This window comes from Monodelphis domestica, chromosome 2 (assembly GCF_027887165.1).
Source record: "Monodelphis domestica isolate mMonDom1 chromosome 2, mMonDom1.pri, whole genome shotgun sequence".
Classification (NCBI taxonomy): Eukaryota; Metazoa; Chordata; class Mammalia; order Didelphimorphia; family Didelphidae; genus Monodelphis; species Monodelphis domestica.
The window spans coordinates 214,464,300-214,480,570 of NC_077228.1; the positions used below are offsets into that span (position 1 = coordinate 214,464,300).

At 36.7% G+C, this 16,271-nt stretch overlaps 1 protein-coding gene across 1 annotated transcript in view; it reads right to left on the reverse strand.

The window, feature by feature from the left end:
- The window catches only part of TTYH2 (tweety family member 2), a 95,380-nt gene that overhangs the window by 35,198 nt on the left and 43,911 nt on the right, over positions 1–16,271 (reverse strand). Inside the window, exon 4 of the mRNA XM_001378295.4 lies at positions 7,993–8,213. Within this exon, the coding sequence (XP_001378332.2) occupies positions 7,993–8,213 (221 nt within the window). The remainder of the gene's footprint in view (positions 1–7,992; positions 8,214–16,271) is intronic.

A 16,271-nucleotide genomic window follows, 5' to 3' on the forward strand; every position in this document is an offset into this window, starting at 1 on the left:
TGATAATCACCGGGGAGTTTACTAGATGAACTTAAACACACTTAAGGATTAGTTCTAGATCACAAGCTGTCTAGATCTATACATTGATGGAGACTTTGTCATGGAGATAGGTTTCTTTCATCAGTTCCCCCTGGAAGGATCTTCTCTGTGAAGCTGTTCTAGGTTTACTACGTCTATGTTTTGTGTTTACTTGTATGTATAATACCAGATAATAATTTTTAATGAAATGGGATGGAAGTTCAGAGATAAATGAAATGTTGTAATTTTAATAATTAATGCAGAAATATTAGAATATTACATTATATAAATATTCATACTGTTGTTGAGTCATTTCAGTTATTCTTCATGACAAAATCTGAGGATTTCTTGGCAGACATACTGGAGTGCTTTGCCATTTCCTTCTCCAGCTCATTTTACAGATGAGGAAACAGTTTTCCTAACTTGAGGTCTGGCACTCTACCCACTGTACCACCTAGATGCCACACAACTCCATATTACTTATCTGTGTTTTGGTTCTAAGGCAGAAGAGCAGAATAGGTTAGGCAATGGGGATTAAGTGACTTTCTCAGGGCCACACAACTAGAAAGTATTTTGAGGCCACATTTGAACCCAAGATCTCCCATTTATAGGCCTGGCTCTATGCACCGAGCCACCTAGATGCTCCTCCTTCGTCACATTAATTTTATTTAAAATGGAAGCTGACATGTTTAACAAATAGAGACAATTTTAAACTGTAAATTCATGGTGGTTTCCTGATTTTAGGAGTGAACTCAGAAAAAAAAAATAAGGAAATCACAAGAATATTGAATGTCAGAGAATTAATGGAATACAAGGTCAGGGCTAGAGAGACCAAGTAGATAGTTCTATGAATTTCCTGATTGATTGGATCACGCAAAAATTCTAAATACAGTAATAGTAGGAGTCTAAAACTGGGAACCGATTTACAAATGCCTTACTAAGGAAGAAGAATTAAAACAAAACAAAACAAAGACCTTGTAGTTTTTTTTTCTGCTCCCATTTCAGCATCTTTCACAAATATTGTTTAGTCCGTGTAGAAAACAGATATGAATTTGAATGAATGGGTCATACAAATGCCAATCAAGTACCTTTATATTGTAAACACTGTCTCAGCTCAAAACAGCAGGATTTGTGACACCTCTGCATTCTGTGACAGGTGAATGTGTCAGAATCTGACATGCTGTATATGTTGAAAGGACCAATAATTTCCAATTTATGCATGTGCACAAAGAACTATTCTCCTTACTGAACAGGGACATTTGGGGCCCCCTTGAACTCCTCATGAAATAATGATTGACAAACTACTCAAATACAAAGTAGATCATGAATTAGACTAGCTTAATATCTTTTAGATATATATAGATTTGAAAGAAAATTGTACTGAGCAAGTCACTTAACCCCAATTGCTTAGCCCTCATTGTTTTTTTGCCTTGGAACTGATACTTTACTAAGCATCAATTCTAAGACAGAAGGTAAGGTTTTAGAAAAAAGAAAGAAAATTGTATCCCCAGGTAAGGAAAAGGGCAATTGTGGTTTAAGAAAAATGTCTTAAAAGAGATTTAAAAAAATAGTCCTTTTTTCCCCAACTGCAAATTTGCTTGCAGGCAGGAATTGTTTTTACCAGTGAAATTAATAGCATCTTTGTATCATTATATTTGGACTATTGTTTCTTGAACCACTATGAATGCAATTGTCATTTTTTTCAATGTGCCTCATTTTAGTTCAGTTTGGAACAGATTTTAGAAGGAGACACTGATGCCTTAAATGAGATTTTTTTCTTGTAAAAATGTTTAAAATCCATTTGTGTGTATTTTAAGGTTATTTGAATTTTTCAAAGCTATGTGAATCTGTTAGGATAAGGCTTGACTAGGTATAGCATGTTTTTTTCTTCATAGTTTGAGGCTGCTTATGAGGTGTTTTAAAGGTATGTCACATTTGTTATTGCATTAATAAATCAAAACTTATTACTTGGGGAAAAAAGAGATGCAATCTGAGAACACTCTTACCTGAGATGGGCAAAGGAGGGTTGATGCATGCACACATAGAGTTTGGTATAGAAATATATTAAAGTCAAGGTGGGGAAATGGAGGGGTTAACTGGGAAGATAATACTGGGGAGGAAATAAATGTTAGCAAAAGAAACTTTCTCAACCTGAAGGAAGGGAGGGAGGAATAAATGGGAGTGGAGGAATAAAAGCAAAGAACTAACAGTTAGCAAAACAATTCCCTGCCCCCATAAGAGGGCATTGAAACACTTTAAAAAGTAAAACAGAAGGGCAGCTAGGTGGCTCAGTGGATAGAGAGCCAGGCCTAGAGATGGGAGATCTTAGGTTCAAATGTAGCCCCAGATACTTCCTAACTGTATCACCCTGGCCAAGTCATTCAAACCCCATTACATAGACTTTACCACTCTTCTTCCTTGGAACCTACACAGTATTGATTCTAAGGCAGAAGAGTTAAAAAAAAAAGTACAACAGAAAGGGATTCAGAAGACCAGTTCTCGAAGTAATATATAGACTCTATTATATATACTTAAAAAAAAAAATCAAGTGGTATTAAATCGTGGTTCACGGTTTTAGAGAGTACTTTCTTTGTGTGTTCTATGTGTAAGGAAATGCTTATTTTTGTAAGTTCAGAATAATTTTTTTAATTAAAGAATGAGAGAAGGAAAATATTTTCTGTTACAAATGTGGATTATGTGGCTATATTTTGTCCAATGTATCTGAGAGTAAAATGTACTTGCTTTGAAGGAAGTAGAGGCCCAAGGATCTAGTACTGAGGAAAAAATGATGGTTAGCAGGAACTGAAATAAGATGACAACATTTTTTCTGAAAAAATACTGCTGTCAGAGAATATAGATGAGCCCTGAGAATCACAAAGAAAAGCAGAAACATGTATCATCCCAGCTGATGAAGAAATTATCGAGCAAGGTAGAGAAAGGCCTGGATCAATCCATTAATAATCTATAATAATCAATAGGCATTTATTAAATATCTACTATATGCTAGGCATTGTGCCTGCGAATTTACAATCAATCACACTTTTCATATTTTAGAATCACAGAAACAGCTAAATATAGCTGATAACCTCAGTTGATGCAAAAGAACTTTTTAAAAAGGTGCTCCTTGGGGAAGCTAGGTGTCTCAATGGATGGAAAGCTAAACCTAGAGGCAGGAGATCCTGGATTCAAATTTGGCCTCAGAAACTTTCTAGCTGTGTGACCTTGGGCAAATTACTTAACCCCAATTGCCTAGTCCTTTCTGTTCTTGGGCCTTGGAGCTGATAGTCTATATCAATTTTAAGACAGAAGATATGCTTTAGTTTGTTTTTTTTTTTTTTTAAAGTTGTTCCAAAGAAAACTGCTACTTTTAAAATATTTTAAGAATGGTAAATCTCAGCTTCCATTCCAGTTAGCACAGAGTGTTCCTGAGAAAGATCCTTCTTAGGGGAAAGTAAGACACTAAATAGAGAAATTCAATAACTGCCTAGGTCTGAAAAAGATCCCAGTTCAGTTAAGTAGGGAGAACTGAACCCAGTCACGGAACTTAGAATCTCTCCTCTGAAGTTCTCTACAGAGGAGCCAGAGAGTTTAGAAATGCTGGTAATGAGCTTCTAACACCAACCATCTTAGTTAGTTAGCTATAGATGTAGATCAACAGGTCCCCAAAGAATTAATCTACCACTAAGCTAAATTATAATGTTCAGCATTCATTGTTTTTGTTTTGTTAAAAAACAAACGAACCCTATCTTCGGTCTAAGACAAAATAGCAGCAGGGGTGAGGCCACTTGTTAAGCGAGTTGCTCAGGGTCACACACACTTAGGAATGTCTGAGTGCACATTTGAACCCAGATCTTCCCAACCCTGGGCTTGGAGCTCTTTCTACTGTGCTGCCTAGTGCTCCATTATAACATATGTTGCTAGGGTTTTGAAAGGGTAGATAAATGGTGCCATGGATTGTACGTTGAGTTTTGAGTAAAAAAGACGCAAGTTCAAAGCCGGCTTCAGACACATATTAGTTGTGTGACCCGGGGCAGGTGTCTTGATCCTGTTTGCCTCCATTTTCTCATTTCTTAAATGAGCTGAAGAAGAAGGAAGTGGTAAACCTCTTCAGTATTTTGCAGGAAAAACCCCAAATGGGGTGATGAGTGGGACATGACTGAAGAGCAACAAATGATTTTTGATAAATGTGTATGCAGTGTTGTACATGTGTTGTTATATATAGCTATTATTATCATTATAATGGCTAGCCATTTATTTTTCTCCTGATTTGAATTGAGGAACATTTATGCCATGTCTGCTATGTGCCAGGCATTGCTGTTACTTGAAGCAGCCTTTCAAATATTGTTTTGAATTATGATATGTGTGTTGTAGGTATTATTTTTTAAACACTTCCTGACTTTGTATCAATTCTAAGACAGAAGAGCAGCAAGGGCTAGGGAAATGGGGTTAAGTGATTTGCCCAGGGTCAAACAGCTAGGAAGTCTGGGGCCAGATCTGAACACAGGGCCTCCTGGCTCGCTATTCACTTTATTACTAGCTGCCCCTCTATAGAATATTAATTGGGGTTGAAATCATTTTCAGGAACTGGAAATTTTGATTGTGAGGAGAAATATAGCACTAGATTCTCTTCACAATATAGCCCTAAATACGCTAGGTAGTGTTGTTGCATCTTTGAGCAGCAATGGAATCTTGGAATGACAGCTCAACTGTCATTCAACTGTCAACAGCTGAACTGTCATTTTTATGAAGAGTCTATAAGGAGACTGAAACCTTAACTGATGCTCTGAGACACTGTCTGAAGAGAGGATACAAGAAAAGGATTAAGAGAACTAATTTCCTGAGAGAACTGCATTGAACCCATAGAAAGAATTTTTGAGAAAAGACTATCTTGAGAGGATTGAATGGAATGTGTTTTCAGAATTAGGCAGAAGTAGTTGTAGTGAGTTAAAAGCTAAATAGTGCTTATATTTTGTTTGTTATACTGTTAATACACAGTATAGTAATAATGGAAAGAACAAAGATACTGAAGCTGTAGTTTAAATACTTTGCCCACATAATAAGAAAACAAGACTCACTGGAAAGGAACTTGATGTTGGGGAAGACTGAAGGAAAAAGACAGCAGAAGATGGGAAGGACAATGTCCTGAGAGCAAATGACTGACTTCAGGAGATAGAGGAGGATACAAAGAAAGGATAGAAAGAAAGGCATGCTTATAGTTTATGGAGTCACAAAGGATCAGACCGAATAACCAAATAGCCAATAACCTTGGAAAGACAGAGCCAGATAGACAGACAGATAGACAGAGACAGATAGACAGAGCCAATGATTATGGGGAAAGAATTTTTCCTACTTTAAAAAAAAGAATATTAAACTGGGATGAGGTCTCAGAGCTAATTAATGAAGGAAATGTTGTCATTTTAGTACTTAACTTGGAAATATCAGAATATATTCCTTGTTTACATTAGCAGAAGAGATGGGAATGAATAAGAAAAATGGGCCAATAGCAGGCAAAGAGGAGGAACCATCCCACATTGAAAACACATGGAAGAGCTGATTCTAAATCTCTGCTACACCACTACAGGTTGTTTCTCCCATAGACTGCAAAGTCAATGAGGCCAGGTGGCAAGTTTCATTTTTGTCTATGTATTTAGGCACACAGCAGCTGCCTAATAAATGTCTAAATGAGTATAACAAATAGTGAGAAACATAGAAAGACCTCCTATAAACTAATGCAGAATGAAATAAGCAAAGCCAGGAAAGCAATACATTATAGTGACTACAACATAAAGGGAAAGAATAGTCACCACACATCCAAACTGAATTTTTTGTGTTATGTTGACTGGCTTTGCAGAATGTTGTCTCTTGCACCTTCCACCTTTGTAGGAAAGGGAAGGGTTATAGATACAAAGGAATATCAGTAAAAAATCTATTTAAAAGTTCTTGTGAATTGATGGGACTCACCCTTATAGTACAGAGGTTTCTTTAGGTGGGTTACTAGGAAGGAAAGCAGGGCTGGAGTTAGAGAATGGCAGGGGGAGGAGCCAATTCAGAAATTTGGGGTTAATCCAGAAACGTTATCAGGAAATGCCTTCAGACATTAGTGTGAAGAGCTTTCAAGCACAGGAAGGAGACAGAGAGGAGAGTATATCTGTACAGCTCTAGGTTAGTCCTGTTATATGGCCTTTACTGTGTGTTCAAATCCAGTCTCAGACACTTTCTAGCTGTGTGACTGTGGGCAAGTGATTTAACCCTGTTTGCCTCAGTTTCCTCATCTATAAAATTAGTCGGAGAAGGAAATGGCAAACCACTCCAGTATCTTTGCCAAGACACCCCAAATGGGAACATGAAGAATCTGACATGACTGAAAAATGACTGAACAATGACAAATCTATGTCTTGTCCTCCTGCTACACTGGGAAAATTTCCCAAGCGTAGAAATAATTTCTTTCAATTCAATTCAATCCAACTCAACAAGCATTTATTAAGTGCCAGGCACTATATACAAAGACTAAATGTGAGCTCTCGAGAAATCATGGCTCTCTAGTCCATGATCAAGGCATGTGCTGAGCTACAAAAACGCTCCCCCCAGCCACACTCATCTCGGCACCAGTCAGAGTGCACGTCTTCCTGGGAGCCGAGGCTCTCACAGGGCTGAGTATGGACCCTGGAAGGTATTTACCAGTCTGGAGAGATGTTTTAAATATGGCTTTTCTGAATCAACCATAAGAAAGCTTGATATAACTCGGAGCTCTCTCTAGGCAGGATGATGGCAGAATAGTGCTTAAGAGAGTCTCTGGGACTGGGTACTTGGTAGTCACAGGGAAGGTTACATCTAGATGGTAAATCTGCCACCTCCCTCAGGTAGCTTCTGCCTGCCAGCCGTACCTCCTTCAGGCTATCTTGGAGTCCTGCCCCCACTGCCCTCCTCAACCCTATGTCCAGCATATAAATACTTAATCCTATTTCATTCAACAACTTCATCCAATCGAAGGTTACCAGATTAACCCTTCTAGAACAGCACTGATTATTCATTAGGCAATAAGGTGCCAAGGAAGAGCCTGGGACCAAAATCTTTTTCAGGAGGCTTATCTCATAGTTCCTTGTACTCCAAGCCACAGTGCTATTTTATATACTCCATCTCTCCCTTACCTGCTGAGATTCTATTCATTATTCATGGTGCAGTTCAAATTTCAAATGGTCTATGTAGCCTTCCCTGAAATCCTTATTTGGGCATATAAATTGGTGAGCGGAATGCCTGGAGGCAAGGAAAGCCAACAGGAGGCTACAGAAATAGTTCAGGTTGAAAGGGTGATGAGTGCCTAAACTAGGGTGGCTATATATATGAGTGGAGAGAAGGGGACAGTGCTGTGCTAAAGCTAGCTCAAATTTGGCACTGTTTAGGGGGTAGGGGATCTGAATGTTAAATATTTATCAACATGTCCTGGCCCCTAGGTTAAGTTGCCCTTCCTTTCTTTTCTTTAAAGAAAAAAAAATAAACCTTAACCATCTGTCTTAGAATCAATACTGTATATTGGTAGGCAATTGGAACTGACTTGCCCAGGGTCACACAACTAGGAAGTGTCTGAGGCCGGATTTGAACCCAAGGATCTCCCAACTCTAGGCCTGGCTCTCAATCCATTCAGCCACCTTCCTAGCTGCCCCCTACCTTTCCTATCTGTTAGCAATTTCAGTCAACAGAGTATATGGCACAATAGTTGGTGTGAATTATACAAAAAAGAACCTATCAAATGCATTTAATTCTTTTTGTCCCTACGTTATTCCCATAGGTGTCTTAAACTTTTAAAAATACCATGAGGGCAGGAAGCTTGTTTATACCCTTCTAGGAGGTACCCAAGTTGTCACCACTGACAGTCATCTACTTATTAACTTTTCTAGATGTCTGCCTGGAATTCAGGATACAGACTTGAGAGGCCAGAGTTCTGCCTACAGTTCTTCCCACCACCTCCTCTCTCACCTGTAATATTCCACATAGGTGGTCTTGTTGGCCACCTCTGTCAGATCCATGCTGACATCCCTCCACACAGGCAGACCTGAGAGCTGCAGCATGATGTTGCCCGACATCTGCTGCACGAACTTCAACGTCTGGATATAGTCACCCCGGGTGGCAAAGATCTCACTGAGCCGTGCCAAGTGCTGCTCCAGGTTCACCTTCATTTTTAGTGTGGTGCCTGACACCTGGGGGTGGGGGAGAAAGAAAAGAAAGGTGTGAGAGACCGTGCCGTTCAGGGTGGGAGGTGACAGATGGCAGATACTGGGGGCACGCAAGACAGGCAACCACTTGGGGTTCACTATGTAGGAGAATCAATTTCTTATCCTATATTGCTCAAGGTAATTCAGGGCATGTGGGACCCCAAGGGGATCTGTACATAGACTTCAGATACTTAAAGTTAAAAATTATTTTAAGAACTGTATTTCAATGTAATTGGCTTCCTTTGTAATACTATTTTATTTTACATGTTTAAAACATTCTACTGAAAAGGGAGCCCCCCAGACTGCTAAAAGGGTTCATAACACAAAAATGCTTAAGAACCTCTGAACTAAATATATATAAGACCACCTCCAGTCATCCCTAAAATGAAATCTCACGTGAAAGGAATTTATAGGAATATGTTAAAATAAAATTACACAAATTACTGTACTATATATGTATCTATATAGTGAGAAAGGGTATTTTTTTTTTGCAAGGTTATTTCTTTTCATCCAAATAAAAGTATTTCATTCTTTTTTTTTCACTATTGTTCTTTCTTTGTTGCCTTTTTACTGCTCTTTTGTAAGAACACAATTAGAGGCCTCACTCAAGTGAGTCAGATCTAGGGAAAAATCAAAAGTCTAAATTCAAATCCATGTGGTAATACTTTAAAAAACAAACAACCTAAATGCACACATTTTTGGAGCCAGAAAATTCTATTATCCATAGCCATAGGCATTCATTTTGTATTCAGTCAAGTCATGTGATACAGTAAAAACTCAAAACCTCCTCTGGTGATTTCTAATACATGAACAACACAAAAATCCCAAACACATTTGAGTATAATAATTAAACTATGCCTCAGTTTCCTCATCTGTAAAATAAGCTGGAGAAAGAAATGGCAAACCACTCTAGTATCTTTGCCAAGAAAACCCCAAATGGGGTTACCAGGGGTCAGTTACAACTGAAACAACAATTAAACTGTGTCTTAGGAATATAAATGGCTGGTCCCAACTCTGGTAGTGGGAGGATGGGGAAAAAGAAGTTATGTTTCAGGTGCTCCTTCTGGGTCAGGTCACTTCACAACTGCTCACCCTCTTGCCCATGAGACCAGCAAGGGGCCCTATCTTTCAATAACAGATTAAAAGGAGGCAGAGCCCCCTGGTTATGAACAAGCTTTCTGGCTATGTTCCACTTCCAAAAAGGTGATGGTGGGGGTGGATGTAAGAAGGTGGAGAAAGAAGTTTCCCAATCTAGACTAAAGCAGATTGCTTTTCCCCCATACCTGGCTTCTTACAAGAGAAGTGAAACCCTGAATCAAAGGGAACAGGGGAAAAATGTAAAAACTAGATTCCCCCCAATGTCTCCCCCCCACCCCTCATTTTGTTTCTGTTTTCCTTTGCTAGGAGCAATATGAGGATGGTTGCCAGTCCTCGAATTGCTTTTATAATAATGAATCTAATGTTTAAGATTAGATATGTTACTGCTTAACTCCATATTCCAACATCTTTATGATACAATCCTTATAGAAAACAGATCAGACCATTAAAACAGCTACAGAATGAGTGTGAGCAGAACCAAACTTCAAAGTCTAAAAGCAAGATTCATTTTTGTCTTCATAGAGGAACACCAGATTTACAAAAGAGGAGAGATGTATGATTTTTAGCTTACAGGCTTGTTCTCTCCATCACTTCTAATTTGAAGGCTGGTGGCTATGTTCCTGTCCCCTTGACTGGCGGCAACATCCATTTAGTCAAAGGCAGAAATTGTAAGTGATGACAGTGCTACTGCTGTCCTTGATTACAAAATAAGTGGCACGATAAGGACATGGTGTTAGGAAGGCACTTTTCAATGAAAGTGACACAAGGCTCTTCAGTCTCAGAAAGCATTCTGGGATTCTGCCAAACACCTCTTTGCAGCAGAATGGTGGCCAGACATTTACCAAACAGAGCAGCTGGCTTCTTTTTCTTTTTACCAGTTTTAGACTTCTTTATCTTCTAATACATGTCAGAGAAATAGGGTCTGGATTTTGAAATGAAGAAAGAAATGTATAACTGAAAAGAAAAAAAGCGTCTCTCAATTTGGTCAGATCTGTAACTTTCAGAAATTGATGGTGATAAACTGGAATTTTTGGAAGAAGCAGAAACTGGTGATGACACAAAACTAATTAGAAAATGAGACTAAAGATAATAATGACAATAGCTTAAATTTATTCAGGGTGTTCAAAAAGAACTTAGTGTAGTTGTAAATTTAAAAAACCCTTCTCAAGCTTTAAATAGCTTAAATCTGCACTAAGACTTTGGGGACAACATATAATGAGCTTTGAAGATATGCAACATGCTTTACGCAAATTAGATCCTTGTCTACCAATGAGGTGTTAAAATTAAATATTTACATTTTACAGATGATGAAAATGAGACTGATAAATGATTTGTCAATGATCATGTCTAGTAAAGTGTCAAAGGAAGGCTCTGAAATTAGGTCTATGTGGCATATGAATTTTTTTTAAAATATTGTGTCCCTCAATCAGTAGTCCACCTGTATGCAGACTCCATGAATTTAATGAATTACATTTGACTTTAGTTACAATTACTATGACCCAAATCTACTATATCTGAAGGCAGTATGTTATACAGCAGTAAAAGATTGTTAGATCCTGCTGACTTTCGTGGATCCTAACTATAATACAACAATGTTCAATTTGATGTTTCAGTGGAGGAAACCTCCACATCAAAGCAGATTGCAACACATTGCAATTTAGTTTTTAGAAAACTGTGAGACTCGGAGATTATATGACTTTCTCATAATCATACGACTAGTAGAGGCCCATCAGTGGTGGAATTTCACAGCAATGACAGAATTTGAGAGCTGGAAGGGAAAAGCATTTGGGACAAGTCAAATGCTGGACAAAAAGATTCCCTACTTTAACATAACCAAAATATAGTCATCTACCCAATGCTTGAAGTCTCCCAGGAAGGGAAACCTACTATCTTTTGCCCATTCCGCTTCAGGACAATTCTAATTTTTCTTGAAGTTCAATCTCTGCAATTTCTAGCCAAGACTCTTAGTTTTGACTCCATGAGGTCAAACAGAATAAATCTAATCTCTCCTCTTTTTGTGGTGGCAAAGAATTAGAATTGAGGGGATGGCCATCAATTGGAGAATGGCTGAAAATGGCTCTAAGAATGATGAAAATGATTTCAGAAAAACCTCAAAAGACCTACATGTATCAATGCAAAGTGAAGTTAGCAGAACCAGGAGAACATTGTATATAGTAACAGCAATATTGTACGATGAATATAACTATTTTTAGCAATATAATGATCCAGGACAATTCTCAGAGACTCATGAAGAAAAATACCATCTGCCTGCAGAGAAAGAACTGATGAAGTATGAATGCAAACTGTGACATACTATATTTCACGTTATTTCTTCACTTTTGTTTGAATTCTGTTTCACAAAATGACTAATATGGAGAGATATTTTATACTATCTCACATATAAAATTTATATCAGATCTCACCATCTCAGGGAGAGAAAGAAGAGTGAGAATTTAGCTTATAAAAACCCTGAAGATTTAAATTTTTTTAAAAATAATTGAGGAAAACAACAAAAGTATTAAAAATAAATATCTTCAGTTCCTTAAAATAATTCTCATGATATATACTTAAGACCCTTTCCCATCCTGGTTACTCTCCTTCAGATACTCTTCAGTTTACTAATAAACCTAGGTTCCTTGGTTCTACCAGCAGTTCTCAAACTTTTTGGTCCAAAGAGCCCTTTACACTTTTCTCTCCTTTTAATTTATTGCTTAAAAAAATAAACTTACAATTTCTTTTTATCATTCTTTTCTTTTTTGAATTTTGATTTTAAATTCTCACCATTTCATCCCTTTCCATTCATTGAGAAAGGAAGCAAATGATATAAATTATACCTGTGAAATCATGCAAAACATTTCCATACTAGACATATACCAAAAAAAGAAGTGAGTACCCTTTATTTTGTACTTGAGAGTTCATCATCTCTGGAAATGGATAGCATTTTTTCATCATAAATACCTTGGAATTAACTTGGATTACTGTATTGATCAAAGTAGACAAGTCTTTTACAGTTGATCATCATCATTACAATACTGCTGTTAATATGTACAATATTCTCTTGGCACTTCTCACTTCATTTCATGCATCAGTTCATAAAGTTTTCCCATCTTTTTTTTTTCCTGAAACCAATATCCTTGTCATTTCTTATAGAACAGTAGTAGAACTCCATCACAATCATATGCTACAGTCTGTTCAGTCATTCCACAATTGATGACTCTACCCTCAGATTCTAATTCTTTGCCAACACAAAAAGAGAACTAGAAATATTTTGTACATATAGGTCCTTTTCTTTGATATTTTTGGACCAAAGGGTATACACAATTTTATTACCCTTTGGGGATAGTTCCAAATTGTTCTCCAAAAAATCTGGATCAATTTATAACTACTGAAAATTTATTAGTGTGCCTATTTTCTCTCATCCACTCTAGCATTTGTCATTTTTTGATAGGTGTGAATTAGTACTCAAGAGTTGTTTTAATTTGCCTTTCTGTAATCAATAGTGATTTTGATTATTTAAAAAACATGACTCTATATAGCTTTGGTTTATTCTTCTGAAAACTATGGATTCATGTCCTTTAACCATTTATTAATTGGGGAATAGGTCTTATTTTTGGAAATTTTACTCAGTTTCCTAGATATGTGAGAAATGAAGTCTAGATAAATGAGAAATCGGGGAAACTGGCTAGAAAATTTTTTTATGTTGTTACACTGTCTAAGGTACCTTTTTGCAAAATGTAGTTTCCCTGATTGTTTCTGATCCATTCTGCTATATGCTTCTCCTTTATGGGTGAGCTAACCCCATTCACATTCACAGTTCTGATTACTGTGTACTTCCCTCCATCCTATTTCCTCCTGTTTATCCTTTTTTTCTTTTCTTTATCTGGACCCTCCTCAAAAATCTTGTTTTTGTCCTGATCACTGTCTTAATTTGCCTTCCCTTTTATCATTCAGCCCGAATATCTATCCTCTTCCCCTCCTATTTCCCCATTGGGTAAGATAGATTTTTATAAACAATTCTGATGAGTAATATAATTGATTTTTTTTGCTTTCTCTGTGGAAAAGGGGTGGAAGGGAGGGAGAGAATTTGGAACTCAAAAAAATGTCAAAAATAAAGAGTAAATTTATTCTTAAAAAAGCAATAAATTAAAAGGGGAAGAGTATAAAGGAGTCCTTAGACCAAGAAGATTGAGATAGATTGGTAGAACAAGAGGGCCTGGGTTCATCAGTAAACTGAAGTGTATCCAGAGGAAAGTAACCCCCCATTTCCTTCTTACATTATAAAAACGCTTCCTTGTGTCATTTTATGTGAGAATATTTTCTTCATTTTATTTCTCAGTAAATTCCTCTTTCTCACTCATTTGTTGTTGCAAAGATCATCCCAACATAATCAAATTACATTCATGCCTTGTCTATGTAGGCTCCAACTTCCCTAATAATTATAAAAAATTTAAAAGCTATTTTTGTCCTCTTCCCATTTAGGAATATAAACAATTTGACTTTATTGAATCCTTATGATTATCTTTTTATGCTTCTCTTGAGTTTAGTATGTGAAAGCAAAATTTTCTATTCATTTTTGGCCTTTTTATCAGGAATTCTTGAAAGCCCTCAATTTCATTAAATATCTAATTTTTCTCATGAAGGATTATATTCAGTTTTACTAGGTAGGTGATTCTTGATTAAAATCCTAGTTCCTTTGCCTTCTAGAATATTCTAGGTCCTTCATTCTTTTTCTGTGGAAGCTGCTAAATTTTTCATGATCCTGACTGTGGCTCCATGAATTCTTTTTTAGATGTTTGCAATATTTTCTTCACCACCTGGGAGTTCTTTAATTTAGTTATGATGTTCTTGGGAATTTTTTCACTTGGGGATTTCTTTCAGAAAGTGATTGCAGAACTCTTTCAATTTCTATTTTGCCTTCTGTATCTAAGATATCAAGGTCGTTTTCCTTAATAATTTTTTGAAATATGATAGCTAGCCTCTCTCTCTTTTTAAAATAATGTTCAGGCAGCCCAGGAATTCTTGAATTCTCTTTCCTTGGTCTATTTTCCAGGTCAGTTGTTTTCCCAATGATGTATTTCATATTTTCTTTTGTCTTTGTTTTATTGTTTCTTGATATTTTATGGAGTCAGTAGCTTTCACTTGCCCAATTCTAATTTTTAAGTAATTATTTTCTTCAGTGAATTTTTGGGCCTCTTTTACAATTAGGCCAATTCTGTTTTTTTTTTTAAGATGTTATTTTCTTACGTAATTTGTTTATGCCTCCTTTACTAAGTTAATTCTCTTTTCATAATTTTCCTGTATCATTCTCATTTCTTTCCCCAATTTTTCCCCACTTTTATCTCTTTAACCCTTCCAGGAATTTTTGTTGGGCTTAAAACCAATAAGTATCTGGTGTTCCTCTGTGTACCCTGTTCTCCTGCAACCATAAGTGCTAGTGCTCTTCTTGGTCTTGAAACTGCAAATCGGGTCGCTATTTTCTTGTGACCAACCATAAATGTTCTTCTCTTCCTTAGAACTGTGACTCAGAACTGTGTATGTCAATAAAGTTGCCAATCAGACATTAATGCATTGCTGGTAGAGCTGTGAATTGATCCAACCTTTCTGGAGGGCAACTTGGAATTAATGTCCAAAGGGCTCTAAAAGATTATATGCCCTTTGATCCACCTATACCACCACTGGGTTTATATCCCAAAGAAATAAAAAAAAAGCCTGTACAAAAATATTCATAGCTATACTTTTTGTGGTGGCAAAAAACTGGAAAACGAGGTATCCCTCAATTGAGGCATGGCTGAACAAATTGTGGTGTATGGTGGTGATAGAATACTATTGTGCTATAAGAAATGAACTGCTTGATTTCTATATGAATTGGAAAGACCTCCATGAACTGATGCAGAACAAAATGAGCAGAACCAGGAGAGAATATTGAACACAAGGAATTGAAACACTGTGGGATGATCAAATGTAACAGACTCTGCTACTAATAGCAATGCAATGATCCAGAACAATCATATAGAACCTATGAAAAAGAATGCTATCCACATCTAGAGAAAAATCCATGGGAGTAGAAATGCATAAGAAAAACATGATTTTTCACTTGATTATATAGGCATATGATTTGGGGTTGTGGTTTTCAAAGATTATTACAAATCTGACTAATATGGAAATAGGTTTTGAGTAATAAGACATGTATAAACCAATGGAATTGCTTGTCAGTTCTGGGAGGGGGGAGAGCAAGAACATGAATAATGTAACCATGGAAAAATACTTCAAAAAAATAAATTAAATAATGTGGAAAAAAAAGTTGCCAATTAGCACGAGTTACACCCAGTGCTAGCAAAGAATATGATATAATTTCTTTCTGATCAGGTGCCTGACATCTCTGGGCTACTGCTATAGTCATCTCCATAATCCTCCCCTGGTGTTTCTGCCTTGCCCTGGGCTAATCCCAGGCCACTGTCATAGACAGTGGAACCTCTTAAGTTGTCTTGGGCTGGAAAAAATGTCTCACTCAAGACTTTTTGTTGGTCCTATTGCTCCAAAATTTGATTGGAAGAGTTATTTGAAAGTTATTTGGAGGGGAATGTTAGGAGGGAGAGTTCAGCTAGGTTGCTGTCTGAACATCACCAGCTTGATTCTAGCTCCTCTTTATACTCTTTAAAATTTACTGAGGAACCCAAAGAACTTTCGTTTTTATTTTTCATGTCTATGGCTATTTATTGCATTTGAAATTAAAACTGATAAAATGTTGAAATATTTATTTCTTAATTCATTTTAAAAGAACAATATGCCTATTACATGTTAATAAATTTAATAAAAATATATTCTAAAACAAAAATAATTAATGGGAAGAATGGTACTGTTTTACATATTTTTGCAAACCTCTTTAATATCTGGATTAAAAAAGACAGCTGTATTCATATCTTTTCTACCATCAATGTGTTGCTG